At 40.4% G+C, this 16,067-nt stretch overlaps 1 protein-coding gene and 1 long non-coding RNA gene across 6 annotated transcripts in view; one reads left to right on the forward strand and one right to left on the reverse strand.

Annotated features, from left to right (window-relative positions):
• The window catches only part of LOC129434263 (uncharacterized), a 38,853-nt gene that overhangs the window by 1,828 nt on the left and 20,958 nt on the right, over positions 1–16,067 (reverse strand). The window lies entirely within an intron of this gene.
• Positions 782–16,027, forward strand: LOC141353225 (uncharacterized). 3 transcript variants are annotated; one of them, XM_073859703.1, is made up of 9 exons: positions 782–827; positions 1,707–1,817; positions 4,206–4,347; positions 6,150–6,342; positions 6,774–6,845; positions 10,520–10,591; positions 11,974–12,076; positions 14,187–14,236; positions 14,371–16,027. In XM_073859703.1, the coding sequence occupies exons 2-9, from the start codon at positions 1,712–1,714 to the stop codon at positions 16,024–16,026; spliced, it is 2,394 nt and encodes a 797-aa protein (XP_073715804.1). In that variant the 5' UTR covers positions 782–827; positions 1,707–1,711; the 3' UTR covers position 16,027. The 3 variants fall into 3 exon arrangements, with proteins under 3 accessions (XP_073715804.1, XP_073715803.1, XP_073715802.1); XM_073859702.1 differs by lacking the exons at positions 782–827; positions 10,520–10,591 and adding an exon at positions 9,354–9,425 and having other exon boundaries at positions 1,673–1,817; XM_073859701.1 differs by lacking the exon at positions 782–827 and having other exon boundaries at positions 1,673–1,817.

The raw sequence follows: 16,067 nt of genomic DNA on the forward strand, positions 1-16,067 counted from the left end.
CAAACCTGCCAATGTACGCATTTGCGTAGCAAGTGCGCAATTTGACGACATAGTACGCTGGTAGGACTTGCCTCTCTAAACTACGGACATGTGAGTTCTGTGGCAAATATGCACGTGCGGTACTCCGGTCTGACAACACGATGCAGCAGCGTGGTGAAGCAGTTTCAGCTAATCATTGTAGAAAAGCAGAGAATAACAAGTCTACTGAACCTACAACGTAACATTCCCGTCCCTCTCCTCCTCCACTCTGCCTCAGCACCGCTCTACTCAATGGCACTGCTCTGCCTCACTCTCTATACCCCGTTCCCCATTTGCTGCAGTTGGGCTTAAAAAGGTAGTGTGTGTGTGTGTGTGTGTGTGTGTGTGTGTGTGTGTGCGTTGGTGCGGCCGGATTATAGGGACATTTTGCCTGAATACATACCGACTCTGTGAGGACATACCGTAACAATAAGGACAGGGCTAATGTCCTCATAAGTCTAGCAGCGTAGAACGACGTATAAGGGTCTCACAAACCACCTCCCGCTTTTTCTCAAAATGTCCTAATATGTACGTTTCACCCGATTTCCAGTGTATGCCAGTGTATCCTCAGAGTGTATAATCTCCCTCTATTGAAAATTCGGTGGTACTGCAGCCCCACACACATTTCAGCCTTCAATGGACGCGTTACATTGGTTGAAGGCTTTCCTGCTCAGCGATTGGCTGCACCTGATGTCCGTCAAACTTGAGGCGCTTCTGAGTGTCTGCAGGCGTGACGCAGTGAATTTTTAATCACCTAAACTCCATCAAAGTTTACATCGTGTCGATACTGTCACATGTGCAAGTTGAAGGTAAGTTTAATATATGATTATGATATATGATAAGTTAATTTTATATTTAGGTTTAGAATTTGTAACTTTAATGTTTGTATGCATAATGTAGTAAGATAGATTAATAAGGCGAATGCGATTGTTAATAAGGCGAATGAGATCGCATTCATTTACTATATCATCATGGTGGGTAGTAAAATTGTTAAATTAAGTGGATGTTTTTTCCCCAGTTTTTATATTATACAGAAATATGTGAAAATGAAAACAGAAGCGAATGTAATTAAATCGTCACGTCGCATATGGCGTGGTCACGGTTTTAGTCATGCACGTCGCAGCTCTTAAAAACATAATACTGTAAACAACCGCTTGAAATATACCCTGTAGTGATTCTAGTGTTGTTTGAAAAGTTATAATGTACTATAAGTTGCAATTTGCTGTTTTTCGTCACCGTAATTTGGCTGTTTAGGACATATAGACGTAATTGAGCATGCGACGCCACGCGTCGTTTCAGCTGTACGTTTTATGGTTTTAGTTTTATTCAGGAATATATTTTATGTAACTTTAATCTTAACTCAATATTTTTTATTGTTTTAGGTCATAAAACACCAACGTGATACTACTTTACTTGTTTCTTCTGTTGATGGTTTAGGCCATATAACGTGTTATTGTTTTATATTGTTGTGTTAATTATTTACACTTCTCATACATATAAACAATCCATTTACATTTTAGCATTTGTTTAATCTAACGTAGCAGATTTTCACCTTACAAAAATATTCAAACATTATACCATAAGGCCTATTGTTTATTTAGAGATGCATCTGACAAAATTGTACTAATGAAGTATAATCCAAGTAATATTTATTAGGACCATATACTCAATGTGTTCTTTGTTTCTAGTCAACATGTTGAGAAAGAAAAGAATTAAACCTGAACAGGATGCCAAAGAGCATGTGTTGTCAGGCAAAGACAAAGCCTTCATTGAGAAACGATACATCAACGCATATAAAGGTATGTTGTGCATCACACACAATGTTTCTCCATTTATAATTTTAAGCACAGGTTAATTAGACATTTTTTTTCTAAATAGTACAGTTATAATGTAACCAAAGTCTACTAGGGCCGGTTGCTCTAGCTGGACGTAAAAAAGTTAGGCGTAAGTACTACGTCGGGCTTTGCTATGTCTGGCTTTGTGAAAAAAATGTATGCCTGTTCGACAATCTAAAACTAAGCAGGACTTGCAAAATCTCCGCCCTGCCCGTCGGGCTATCTTGGGGAGGAAAATATATTTTAATGTTTTTGCTTGGTCTCAGATTTAGTTAGGTAATAATTATATTGCATGTATTTCTGCGTCCTCTTGTCAGTCATTATCCTCACGTAACAAGTGAAACTGTCAGGAAGTGAAGTGAAAGCATAAATAAACCCATCCTTTAATGTGCACATCTGATATGTGCCCGACCCTCTGCACGCGCTTCTCCCGGCTTCGCTCTTCACGAGCACCTGCTTGCTTTTGTCACCCTAATGGCTACACTCAGCATAGACCAGTGTTTACCAATCACTGTGTTGCGGCACACTAGTATGCCGTGACCACTTGTTTGGTGTGCTGTGGAAAAATAACTGTTTGGCAAAGCGTTCGAAGCTAGCTAACAGGTTCCTGAGTTGGTCACAGCTGCGTGTTTCACTGTCATCAATTCCAGCCAGGATATCATCTGTGTTTATCAAAACATGATCAAGTTTCACATTAATGTGAATACTACGTTTAATACAGTATAATATTCCAGTTTAACTAGTCATTTGAGCATTGCAATACAGGTTTGTGCAGATCTGTTAATGCTTAGTGTAAAAGTGGTGTGCCGTATGAATTCTTTACTTATCAAAACTGTGCCGTGGCAGAAAAAAGGTTGGGAAACACTGGCATAGACCATGCACTTTCCTGTGTATGCTTAACCGCATTGATATTTAAGATGCCATTTGCATTACTATGGTTACAAATTTACATTTACATTCCCTCAGCTAATAGATGACAAATGAGAGCTGTTCCTTTCTCTTACATCTTTGACAGTGTACTCTCCCTGAAGATGCGTGCATCATGTCTCTACTGAAAAGTAGACACCCTGACTGGTTTTAGCTGGTGGAGCAGGCTGGTTAGGTTTGGTTTAAAGGTTTTTGGGCACTTTTGAGCAGGTCTTAGCTGGTCAGGCTGTGTGACCAGCTGACTCACCAGCTTGGCTAAGCTGGTGGCTGGTCTTTTAGGTTGGTAAAGCTATAAGCATGACCATCTTAAAAAGTTCCTAAACTCCTCTAAAACCAACCTGCTACTCCACCTTAACCAGATAAAACATGGCTGGGAGACTAGAAAAGCCAGCCAACCAGCTTAGGCTTACTAGTCTTTAGCTGGTCTTTTCAGTAGGGGTGCAGACCCATACCATCAAACACAATCTGCACAGTAAGGGCTCAGTCACACCAAAAGCGTTTATGGCAGTTGCAGGCGCCTTTTTTGAATGATATTCTATGGGCAGGGCGTGTTTGCGCGCTGTTTATGCGCGCCGAGCGCCTTGCGGTTTTCTGCCGCCAGCCGCGCACGCGTTTTTGAAGGAGCGCTGAGAGCGGAGGAGCGCCTGACGTCATTCGCGTCTTCCATTGTCCAATCGAATGAGGGGAGAGGCGGGCCTTACGTTGTGGCGAGGGAAGTTTACAGTTGCTTTGAAGAACCGGACTCCACTCGCTCACTCTCTCCTGCGTGTTTGTGCTCCTCTTATCCTCAAACAAGGTCAGAGCAAGCGCCCTCTTTTTAAAGTTTCTGCTAATATGACAGTTAACAGCAAAAGAGCGCTCACGCTTCAATATTTGATTGACAAGACAGCTGACTCGGTGGTTGCTTAGCAATATGAAAAGCCGCGCTGCACTGCTCTTTTTTAAAAAAGGCAGTGCGTCGCGCCTTGCGTTTGCAAGCGTTTAAAGCGCTTTTGGTGTGACTGAGCCCTAACTGAGCAAAACTTTCCCATTTGCATAAAAAAGAATCATTTCTGATTAATTTTAACAGTTCTAAATTAAAACAAAACAAATAACCTTTCATGAAATGTGTTGTGGTTGTAAGTGAATGTAAACAGTCTGCAAAAGCTGAAAGTTAACCGTAACTCAGGTTATTGCCTTTCAAAAGAAATAGTAGACTTTGAGTATCTGGAACGTATTTGAGTCCCTTATATTAGGTGTAGGCCCAGCTGGTGCAACCTGCCTCTTGTATATTGTTGTTGTAAATCCTCTGTACATTTTTTTTTTTGCTACTTCACCTTAAATTACATTTCACATTTTTTACAGTATTTATGTCTTTCAAAGTATAAAGCCATGAGTGTGTTTTTGCATAACAAAATTGTTAATGTTTTTATTTTGATCTTATAGGGAGAGGTGTGTTTGCACTTAAACACATTGAATCATCCACATTTGTTGTAGAATATCGTGGAATACTGTGCCAAAGTAAATATGTTGATGACGTTAAAGGCAACTACTTGTTCGATTTCACATGGAATGGAGCACATTATTGGTAAGTTAGCTTTTATTAATCAAATTCGTAAGGAATAATTGACGACGGGCCATTGAATTATAAGAAAATAATGCACACCAAGGTGGTAATGCGGCACGACGCAGGTGTGCATTATTTTCAAATAATTCAAAGGACCGGAGTCAATTATTCCGCTTATACCACGGTTACCATAAACATTGCTCTGGTGCCTATTTTTAAGACATTTGAAAAATTAGGTGTGCGGTTTACAGAAAAATAATCAACACCCATAGAACATTTCTCAGCCAATCAGAATGCAGCATTCAACAGACCCGTGGTATAAAAAGCAAATAATCGACATGCCAGCAGCAGCAGTAACGACAACAGTAATAGTTTATTTTTTATTATTACAACAAAGTTCAGCTTTTCCTCCAAATACCAAGCTACCATGCCATTGTGAGGTCTAGAAGGACAGAAGCTTTGCCAGGGATTTTGATATTAGGAACATCGGTTCATGACGGTGATCACTAAGGGGCCGTTCACATTTCATGTAATTTATTTTTAAGTTATTTTACATGTAGCACGTGGCATTCCTGCTCAAATAGGAAGCGACCTGTGATGTTTTCTTTATTTGAGACATGTTGGCCTTGCAGTATTATCAGCTTTTTGCAATATTTACATTTTTCAGAAGGACGTGTCTGCATCACAGTTCAGGTGACAACAACTAACTAACCAATCAACTTAACCTTTTACTTATAAACATTGTTTAATGTAAGTGTATTATTCCATGTATACTCAGCTGAGTATGTATATCAGCTGTACAGCGATACCCAGAGCTGTATGATCTGTCAAGCGGATATTATTGTGACAAAAATAGACACAATGCATGAAGTCACATCACTGAGGCTGTTTCTCAATATGCGTTCTTCAGCGATCTTGCGTCCTCGTGTTCTCGCTCTACGTCATTATTAGCCATTGAAGTTCAATTGCAATTCTCAAGAGCACAAGTACAGAGGATGCATGAAAATACCCAGATGTGTTCTTGATATCGAGGATGCATCCAGTGCAGACTTGTGCACTGAAATCGCTGTACGCCCCAGAAGTCATTCTGGCAAAACAATGGCTGAGGAAGGAAGTGCTATGCACAGCGCACGAGAGTGAGATGCTGGTTAAAATAAACATTTGTTTGTAAACATTTATAAAGTTTTAAAGTATTAAAAACATAAAGTGCAAATTTGGTATTTAAAAGTATGTTTAATTGGCATAGAACAATTACTCTTAAATGAGTATCTTATTTTAGATTATATTATTATTTCCTAACAAGGTATCTAAAATATATATGTATTTGCCATTACAAAATGACACAATAAAAATAATGTATATAATAATGCAGAGAATGGTATGTTTGTCACTTTATGAATGTTGTAAAGTTGAATCTGAAGAGGTCAGGTGACCAACAGGTAGATCGCACACATCTCAATTCTCAAACGCAAGTCAGATCCTCGCGTTCTTGAAATTGAGAAACAGCCTCTATGCTGATCATGGTTGCTTGACAACAGCAGACGCTACAGAACTGCAAGAGCCCGAGCACTTTGGATAAAAGGGAGACTGTGGCATGTTCGAGTTTTCCCTGTGGACTTAAATATGAAATGTGAATGGCTACTAAGGGAGGTTATTATTTTTCAACTTTGAATAGACAATTCTAGCTTTACTTAGAAAGGTACTGTTGTTTAACAAAGACAACTGTCACCGTGCCTATTTGACAATAGGTGTAATAGACTAGACTTAGCCTAATCTTTTGTTCTATTAAACTCATAGTAATAGTTTTTTGCATTTTTTTATAGCATAGATGCTTCAAAAGAGGATGGATCGCTAGGACGACTGGTGAACGATGATCACAAAAATCCAAACTGCAAAGTCAAGACGGTTGTTGTTGAGGGAAAGCCACACCTGTGTCTTTTTAGTCTAAGAGACATTTGTCCAGATGAAGAAATTACTTACAATTATGGGGATTCCTCTTGGCCCTGGCGTTCAGTAGTAAGTTTCTTTCTCTTGAACTAAAATAGCAAACATGTTGTGCAGTGTTTCCAGATTTTTTATTATTTCTTTGGTTTTTATTGAAGAAAATATTATAATGAATTAATAAATGTGTTTTTCCACATCTAGTGTGTACACAGCATGGTAGAAGTGAAAATGCTACAGATATTTAAACTGTTTGTTTGTGTATAGACCTTTTCATTGGACGCATATGCATTGCGTTCCTGTCTTTGTTTGTTTATCGGTCTGGCCACAAAAGCCTTTGTTGTTGCTGCAGAAATTGTCATATTTCTCACCATGTATACAGCCTTTTAGAATCTGGCATGGCATTTAAAAGAAAAAAAGAAAGAAATCGTCTTTAAGAGTTATCATGGTAATCACTTGGCAAACATTGTTACTGAATGTTGTTCTTGTCTTTCTCATATTTATAGGAATTGTGTGATGAGATATCTGTGGCTGTGGATGAATCCATTGAGGGTCCTTCCTCATCAAGAAAAGAGAAAGTAAGTGACCATATTTTCTTTCTCTATGATGTCCATATATTTTCATATGTTGCGTGTGTTTGGGGGGGATGGGCACGACACCAACCTGAAATATAAGGACAGTGTTTCTCTATGAGGACGGTCACACACCGTATGATGTCTATTTGATTTTCATATGTTGCGTGTGTTTGGGGGGGATGGGCACGACACCAACCTGAAATATAAGGACAGTGTTTCTCTATGAGGACCGTCAAGTTTTTAAATATTTGATCCATTTTTAGACTTTGGTTATTCTTGTAGGAAATTTTTATGGTGATCACTTGGCAAACATTGTTACTGAATGTTGTTCTTGTCTTTCTCATATTTATAGGAATTGTGTGATGAGATATCTGTGGCCGTAGATGAATCCATTGAGGGTCCTTCCTCATCAAGAAAAGAGAAAGTAAGTGACCATATTTTCTTTCTCTATGATGTCCATTGATTTTCATATGTTGTGTGTGTTTGGGGGGGATGGGCACGACACCAACCTGAAATATAAGGACAGTGTTCCTCTATGAGGACGGTCACACACCGTATGATGTCCATTTGATTTTCATATGTTGTGTGTGTTTGGGGGGGATGGGCACGACACCAACCTGAAATATAAGGACAGTGTTCCTCTATGAGGACGGTCACACACCGTATGATGTCCATTTGATTTTCATATGTTGCGTGTGTTTGGGGGGGATGGGCACGACACCAACCTGAAATATAAGGACAGTGTTTCTCTATGAGGACGGTCACACACCGTATGATGTCCATTTGATTTTCATATGTTGCGTGTGTTTGGGGGGGGATGGGCACAACACCAACCTGAAATATAAGGACAGTGTTTCTCTATGAGGACGGTCACACACTGTATGATGTCTATTTGATTTTCATATGTTGCGTGTGTTTGGGGGGGATGGGCACGACACCAACCTGAAATATAAGGACAGTGTTTCTCTATGAGGACCGTCAAGTTTTTAAATATTTGATCCATTTTTAGACTTTGGTTGTTCTTGTAGGAAATTTTTATGGTGATCACTTGGCAAACATTGTTACTGAATGTTGTTCTTGTCTTTCTCATATTTATAGGAATTGTGTGATGAGATATCTGTGGCCGTGGATGAATCCATTGAGGGTCCTTCCTCATCAAGAAAAGAGAAAGTAAGTGACCATATTTTCTTTCTCTATGATGTCCATAGATTTTCATATGTTGCGTGTGTTTGGGGGGGATGGGCACGACACCAACCTGAAATATAAGGACAGTGTTCCTCTATGAGGACGGTCACACACCGTATGATGTCCATTTGATTTTCATATGTTGCGTGTGTTTGGGGGGGATGGGCACGACACCAACCTGAAATATAAGGACAGTGTTTCTCTATGAGGACGGTCACACACCGTATGATGTCCATTTGATTTTCATATGTTGCGTGTGTTTGGGGGGGGATGGGCACAACACCAACCTGAAATATAAGGACAGTGTTCCTCTATGAGGACGGTCACACACCGTATGATGTCCAGTTGATTTTCATATGTTGTGTGTGTTTGGGGGGGGGGGGATGGGCACGACACCAACCTGAAATATAAGGACAGTGTTCCTCTATGAGGACGGTCACACACCGTATGATGTCCAGTTGATTTTCATATGTTGTGTGTGTTTGGGGGGGGGGGGATGGGCACGACACCAACCTGAAATATAAGGACAGTGTTTCTCTATGAGGACGGTCACACACCGTATGATGTCCAGTTGATTTTCATATGTTGCGTGTGTTTGGGGGGGATGGGCACGACACCAACCTGAAATATAAGGACAGTGTTTCTCTATGAGGACGGTCACACACCGTATGATGTCCATTTGATTTTCATATGTTGCGTGTGTTTGGGGGGGGATGGGCACAACACCAACCTGAAATATAAGGACAGTGTTCCTCTATGAGGACGGTCACACACCGTATGATGTCCAGTTGATTTTCATATGTTGTGTGTGTTTGGGGGGGGGGATGGGCACGACACCAACCTGAAATATAAGGACAGTGTTTCTCTATGAGGACGGTCACACACCGTATGATGTCCAGTTGATTTTCATATGTTGTGTGTGTTTGGGGGGGGGGGGGATGGGCACGACACCAACCTGAAATATAAGGACAGTGTTTCTCTATGAGGACGGTCACACACCGTATGATGTCCAGTTGATTTTCATATGTTGCGTGTGTTTGGGGGGGATGGGCACGACACCAACCTGAAATATAAGGACAGTGTTCCTCTATGAGGACGGTCACACACCGTATGATGTCCATTTGATTTTCATATGTTGTGTGTGTTTGGGGGGGATGGGCACAACACAACCTGAAATATAAGGACAGTGTTTCTCTATGAGGACCGTCAAGTTTTTAAATATTTGATCCATTTTTAGACTTTGGTTATTCTTGTAGGAAATTTTTATGGTGATCACTTGGCAAACATTGTTACTGAATGTTGTTCTTGTCTTTCTCATATTTATAGGAATTGTGTGATGAGATATCTGTGGCCGTGGATGAATCCATTGAGGGTCCTTCCTCATCAAGAAAAGAGAAAGTAAGTGACCATATTTTCTTTCTCTATGATGTCCATAGATTTTCATATGTTGCGTGTGTTTGGGGGGGATGGGCACGACACCAACCTGAAATATAAGGACAGTGTTCCTCTATGAGGACGGTCACACACCGTATGATGTCCATTTGATTTTCATATGTTGCGTGTGTTTGGGGGGGATGGGCACGACACCAACCTGAAATATAAGGACAGTGTTCCTCTATGAGGACGGTCACACACCGTATGATGTCCATTTGATTTTCATATGTTGTGTGTGTTTGGGGGGGATGGGCACGACACCAACCTGAAATATAAGGACAGTGTTTCTCTATGAGGACGGTCACACACCGTATGATGTCCAGTTGATTTTCATATGTTGCGTGTGTTTGGGGGGGATGGGCACGACACCAACCTGAAATATAAGGACAGTGTTTCTCTATGAGGACCGTCAAGTTTTTAAATATTTGATCCATTTTTAGACTTTGGTTATTCTTGTAGGAAATTTTTATGGTGATCACTTGGCAAACATTGTTACTGAATGTTGTTCTTGTCTTTCTCATATTTATAGGAATTGTGTGATGAGATATCTGTGGCCGTGGATGAATCCATTGAGGGTCCTTCCTCATCAAGAAAAGAGAAAGTAAGTGACCATATTTTCTTTCTCTATGATGTCCATTGATTTTCATATGTTGTGTGTGTTTGGGGGGGATGGGCACGACACCAACCTGAAATATAAGGACAGTGTTCCTCTATGAGGACGGTCACACACCGTATGATGTCCATTTGATTTTCATATGTTGCGTGTGTTTGGGGGGGATGGGCACGACACCAACCTGAAATATAAGGACAGTGTTTCTCTATGAGGACGGTCACACACCGTATGATGTCTATTTGATTTTCATATGTTGTGTGTGTTTGGGGGGGATGGGCACGACACCAACCTGAAATATAAGGACAGTGTTCCTCTATGAGGACTGTCAAGTTTTTAAATATTTGATCCATTTTTAGACTTTGGTTGTTCTTGTAGGAAATTTTTATGGTGATCACTTGGCAAACATTGTTACTGAATGTTGTTCTTGTCTTTCTCATATTTATAGGAATTGTGTGATGAGATATCTGTGGCCGTGGATGAATCCATTGAGGGTCCTTCCTCATCAAGAAAAGAGAAAGTAAGTGACCATATTTTCTTTCTCTATGATGTCCATAGATTTTCATATGTTGCGTGTGTTTGGGGGGGGATGGGCACAACACCAACCTGAAATATAAGGACAGTGTTCCTCTATGAGGACCGTCAAGTTTTTACATATTCGATGAAATGTTGTTGGTTTGGTTATGTGTCAGGTTCATAGATAAGATGTAGAGTCATTATTAGGCTTGTTGCGATAGTCAGTGAAACGGTGATTACCGGTGCTTCAGCCTTTCACCGGTTAGATCACTTGCCCACCGCGACACCGTCTTTCAGCGTCGTTTTGATATTTTCTTGTAATTAAATCATTTAGTTTCGTTAGAGAGAGCAAACACTAAGAACTGAATGTGTCTGCTGCCTGAATTCAGCTGAGCTGAACGCGCGCCATCACAGAGCAGCGGCTGCGGGTGTCAGATTTCATTTATTCCTGTCAGACTGCGGCGAGCTGACCGACCAGATGATGGCAGAAGCCGCGTGCTTACTCGTTTTTGTTATAATATACACATATGATGTTAAATATAAGCGAAATCGTTTTGTTGTTGTGTTTTTCATTAAGAATAATAATAAACCCATCATTCAAGCAGCGTTTTATGGAGGAATAGCCGGTTGCTCTGATTGGGACTGGCGGGTTTCTGTCAGAAGTACCTGTGCACATTGACTCAAGCACTTAAACCAGCTGTTACGCGATTTAACGCAGCGTACGCAAGCGCTTGGGTTTAAACAACAGTTGCATCGAATTCAAAAGTGAAAGTAAAATGCGCACGTCTGTATGTGCATTTATAAGCCCCTCCCACGGTGGGAAAATTCTATCACCGCAACAACCCTAGTCATTATGCACATTTCTGCCCAATATTGTTTTAAATTTGACACTAGCTCTAGTAAATATCTGTCTGTTAAAGAGAAGTATACGGTTAGTTGTTCAAATTTGTCTTGTCTTCAGCTTTTGATGAGGAGTTTGCACTGAGAAAGATTTTCTTCTGTAATATCTGAATTTTAAGTAATATATATTGGGGGAAGCTTAAAGGATCAAACTAAAGAATTTGAATTAACTGTAATTTAATAAATGTAATGCTTTGAAAGTATTTTAAGACAACACCTTACAATTGCTTTGTCCATTTTTTTTAGATGCCCTTGATACCCAGAAACATGCCTGTTACATAATAAAGTGCAAATTACCATATCATTTTCATTAAAAGCTAAAACTCCTTTTTGGCCACTGACATTGGTTTGTTACAGGGCATCTAAAAATGGACAAAGCAATTGTAAGCTTTTGTGACAAAAGTTAGGAATAGAAGTTGTGATTTGTCTATCAATGTAAAGTTGATTTAAAAATACATTACTTCTTTCTTCTTTATTTCTTTATAGTGCCATCATGAACTTCATTGTGCAGTAATATCCAGTTTGGATTCTTGTGTAAATTGCAGTGGACCCGTTTCTAGTCGAAAATGGCTTGGCTTAACATGCAAATGTAAGTATTTAGATGTAAGTTTTAGAAATCTAAGATTTTTTAAAAATCTGGGCCAACTGGAAAGTAAGAACATGAAAAGTATGAGCATGTACAGCACTCAATACTTTTTTGGGGCTCCTTTTGCCTGAATTACTGCAGCAATGCAGCGTGGCATGGGGTCGATCAGTCTGGCACTGCTTGGGTGTTATGAGAGCCCAGGTTGCGCTGATAGTGACCTTCAGCTCTTTTACATTAATGGGTCTGGCATCTCACATCTTCCTCCTCACAAAAATCTATGGGGTTAAGGTCAGGTGAATTTGCTGGCCAATTAAGAACAGGGATACCATAGTCCTTAAACCAGGTACTGGTAGTTTTGGCACTGTGTGCAGGTGCCAAGTCCTGTTGGACAATGAAATCTGCATCTCCATAAAGTTGGTCAGCAGCAGAAAGCATGAAGGGCTCTAAAACTTTCTGACCCAGGACCTCAGAAAACACAGTGGACAAACACCAGCAGATGACATGGCACCCCAAACCATCACTGACTGTAGAAACTTTTTACTGGACCTCAAGCAATGTGGATTATGCGCCTCTCCTATCTTCCTCCAGATTCTGGTACCCTGATTTCCAAAGGAAATGCAAAATTTACTTCTATCTAAGAACATAACTTTGGACCACTCAGCAGCAGTCCAGTCCTTTTTGTCTTCCCTGCTGAAAAAACACCAGCTAAACCAGCACCAGCTAAACCAGCATCAAACCAGCATTAGCACCAGCTAAACCAGCATTAGCACCAGCATCCCATGCTGGTCATACCAGCATATGTTGTGTTTTGGTGCTGGTATGCTGGTGACCACCAGCTAAACCAGCATAGACCAGCATAATTCCCATGCTGGTCCATTCTGCTTTGATGCTGTTTTTTTCAGCAGGGTTTAGCCCAGGCAAGATGGTTCTGACGCTGTCTGTTGTTCAAGAGTGGCTTGACACAAGGACCAACTTTATGGAGATGCAGATTTCATTGACCTGCCCACAGTGCCAAAGTTACCAGTACCTGGTTTAAGGACCATGGTATCCCCGTTCTTAATTGGCCAGCAATCTCGCCTTACCTTAACCCCATAGAAAAGAAGATGTGATATGCCACACCCAACAATACAGAATAGATGAATGCCACTATCAGAGCAACCTGGGCTTTTATAACACCTGAGCAGTGCCACAGACTGATCGACTCCATTCCACACCGCATTGCTGCAGTAATTCAGGCAAAAGGAGCCCCAACTAAGTATTGAGTGCTGTACATGCTCATACTTTCATGTTTATACTTTTCAGTTGGCCAAGATTCTAAAAATCCTTTCTTTGTATTGCTCTTAAGTAATATTCTAATTTTCTAATACAGTGGTTCTCAACATTATTCCTGGAGGCCCACTGATCTGCACATTTTGTATGTCTCCCTTATTTAACACACCTGATTCAAATCATCAGCTCATTAGTAGAGAACTCTATGAACTGAACTGATTTTGTCAGATGAAAGAGACATAAGCCGTTTCTCAATACCAAGTACGCTAAACTCGGACTTGTGTCCTTCGTAGTTCGAACTTGCAAGTTCAGACTCGGAAGAACGAACTCCTGACGCGAAATGCATTATGGGAAACTTCGCTCTCATAAGTCCATAGATATGTATGCATAAGTCCACACAAGTCTCCTCTGATGCATCCTCGATAAAATGGGCGGATCAAGGACACATCCGGGGATTTTATGTGAACTTGGGCTTGATGCGAACTTTGAATTGGAACAGTACTTGGGCCGTGACTGATGGCGTTTCACAAGTCCACAAGAACGCAAGTACAGACAAGAACGCATATTGAGAAATGGCTATAGAAAATGTGCAGAGCAGTGGGCCTCCAGGAACGGAGTTTGAGAACCACTGTTCTAATATAAGGAATTGGGGATTTTTCTTAGGTGTCAGTTATAATCATCAAATGAAAGAAATATACATTTGAAATATATCAGTCTGTGTGTAATAAATGAACATAATATACAAGTTTCACTTTCTGAATGGAATTAGTGAAATAAATCAACTTTTTCATGATACTCTAATTATATGACCAGCACCTGAATATTTCTACTTTCATTTTTTCAGTGTGTTCAAGATCATGGCACAAAACCTGCTTCATGAAGAATGAGAAATTGGTATATTCATTTCTTTAATCTCACATTGTAAACATTTTAAACTCTGTTATATCAAACCTGTGCTTGAGTAAAGTTTGAAATGCTTAAGCATTTTGAAATAATAATAAAAAACGTATTATTGGCTCTTTTTTTAGATGGATGTTACACTTTCCAGTTCTGAAGAAAGCAGTTCTGATGAAGAGTATACTCCTCATGCTGAAAACAGCATTGATGAATCCTCTGATGAATTTATCCCAGATTCAAGACAAAACAGCGACAGTGGTGATAGTCTACCTATCAATACAAGGAATCCACCATATTGTAAGACCACTCAACTGTTTTCAGAGTCTAAGAAGGCAAAGAGTGTGTCTCAACCCACTCACTGTTCATCCACTGAGCAAGATATGGTTAGTGACAAATCCAGCTCTGCTCAAGATCTCGTATGTAATGATCACGACACTACCACAAGGAATACGGAGATGCTTCAGAGTTTTAAGAAAACACCAAAAGAGTCTTGTGATAAACAGTCAAACCTCAAAGACACCTTTTCCACCCACAAAAATTACTGTTATGTGTGCAAGAAACCTCAGTCTAAAATTGCCCGTCACTTTAAAAAGCATGAAGACAGTGAAACGGAAATTGCGGCTGCATTTCTGCTTCCTAAACACTCCAAGGACAGAAAAAGGTTACTTGAGAAGCTTCGAAACAGAGGCAACTATGAACATAATCAAGAGGTTATGGCGAATAAGAGTGGACCACTGAAGGTTAGAAGACGACCAGTAAGATCCGAGATCGAATTGAGTACCAAAACATATGTGCACTGCATATACTGTAAAGGCCTGTTTGTTCGCAAGGAGTTGTGGCGCCATACACGGAGATGTCCTTCAAAGATTTGTTCCGAATCTGAAGCAACTGGTAAGGCCAAAGTTCTAGTTTTGGCTGATATTGCAGAGTCAACATTCTCTCAAGCAATCTCTCCTGAAGTGTGGAAAATCTTGGGAAATATGAAGAATGATGACATTTCATCTGTTGTTCGAAATGATTTTCTCATACTGCAGTTGAGTCAGAGTCTTTACAACAAACACGGAAGTGATCCAACAAAATTTGAATACATCAGACAGAAGGTACGGGAAGTGGGCAGACTCTTGCTAAGCATGAAAAAAAAATTCGCCATACTTAGCTTTGAAGATGCTTTGAAGCCAAACAATTTTTACAAAGTCATTGAGGCCGTGAAAGATGTTGCTGGTTATGAAGAAAAGAGCCACTCATATAAGACACCAAGTCTTGCACTAAAGTTAGGACATTCACTTAACAAAATTGCTGACATCATTCTCTGCAGGGCCATCGCAGGAGAGGATGATGCTCTGACGAAAGCAGCAGAGCGATTCAAAAGACTCTGCTCAAGTGAATGGGCAGAACATGTCTCCCATGCTGCTCTTGCTACTTTAAGCAAATCAAAGTTCAACAAACCATCTACCATACCATTCACACATGATGTGCAGCTTCTCCACCAGTGCCTAGAGAAGAAATCAGCTGATGCTTTTGAAAACCTGAAAAACCACGAGTCTTCACAGGCATACGCAGAACTCGCCAAAGTGACACTGGCACAAGTAATCATCTTTAACCGACGTCGTGCAGGAGAAGTTTCAAAAATGACACTTGAGTGTTTTATGAAAAGAGACCAAACTGAGCTCCATGAGGACATAGCTCTTGGTCTGTCTCCGTTTGAGCAAAAAATGTCCAAGCATTTCAGCAGAGTAGAAATAATGGGCAAAAAAAGGGAGAAAAGTTGCTGTTCTGCTAAGCCCTGATCTTGTTGGAGCAATACAACTTCTTGTGGACAAGAGACATT

This window comes from Misgurnus anguillicaudatus, chromosome 21 (assembly GCF_027580225.2).
Source record: "Misgurnus anguillicaudatus chromosome 21, ASM2758022v2, whole genome shotgun sequence".
In the NCBI taxonomy this organism is placed as follows: Eukaryota; Metazoa; Chordata; class Actinopteri; order Cypriniformes; family Cobitidae; genus Misgurnus; species Misgurnus anguillicaudatus.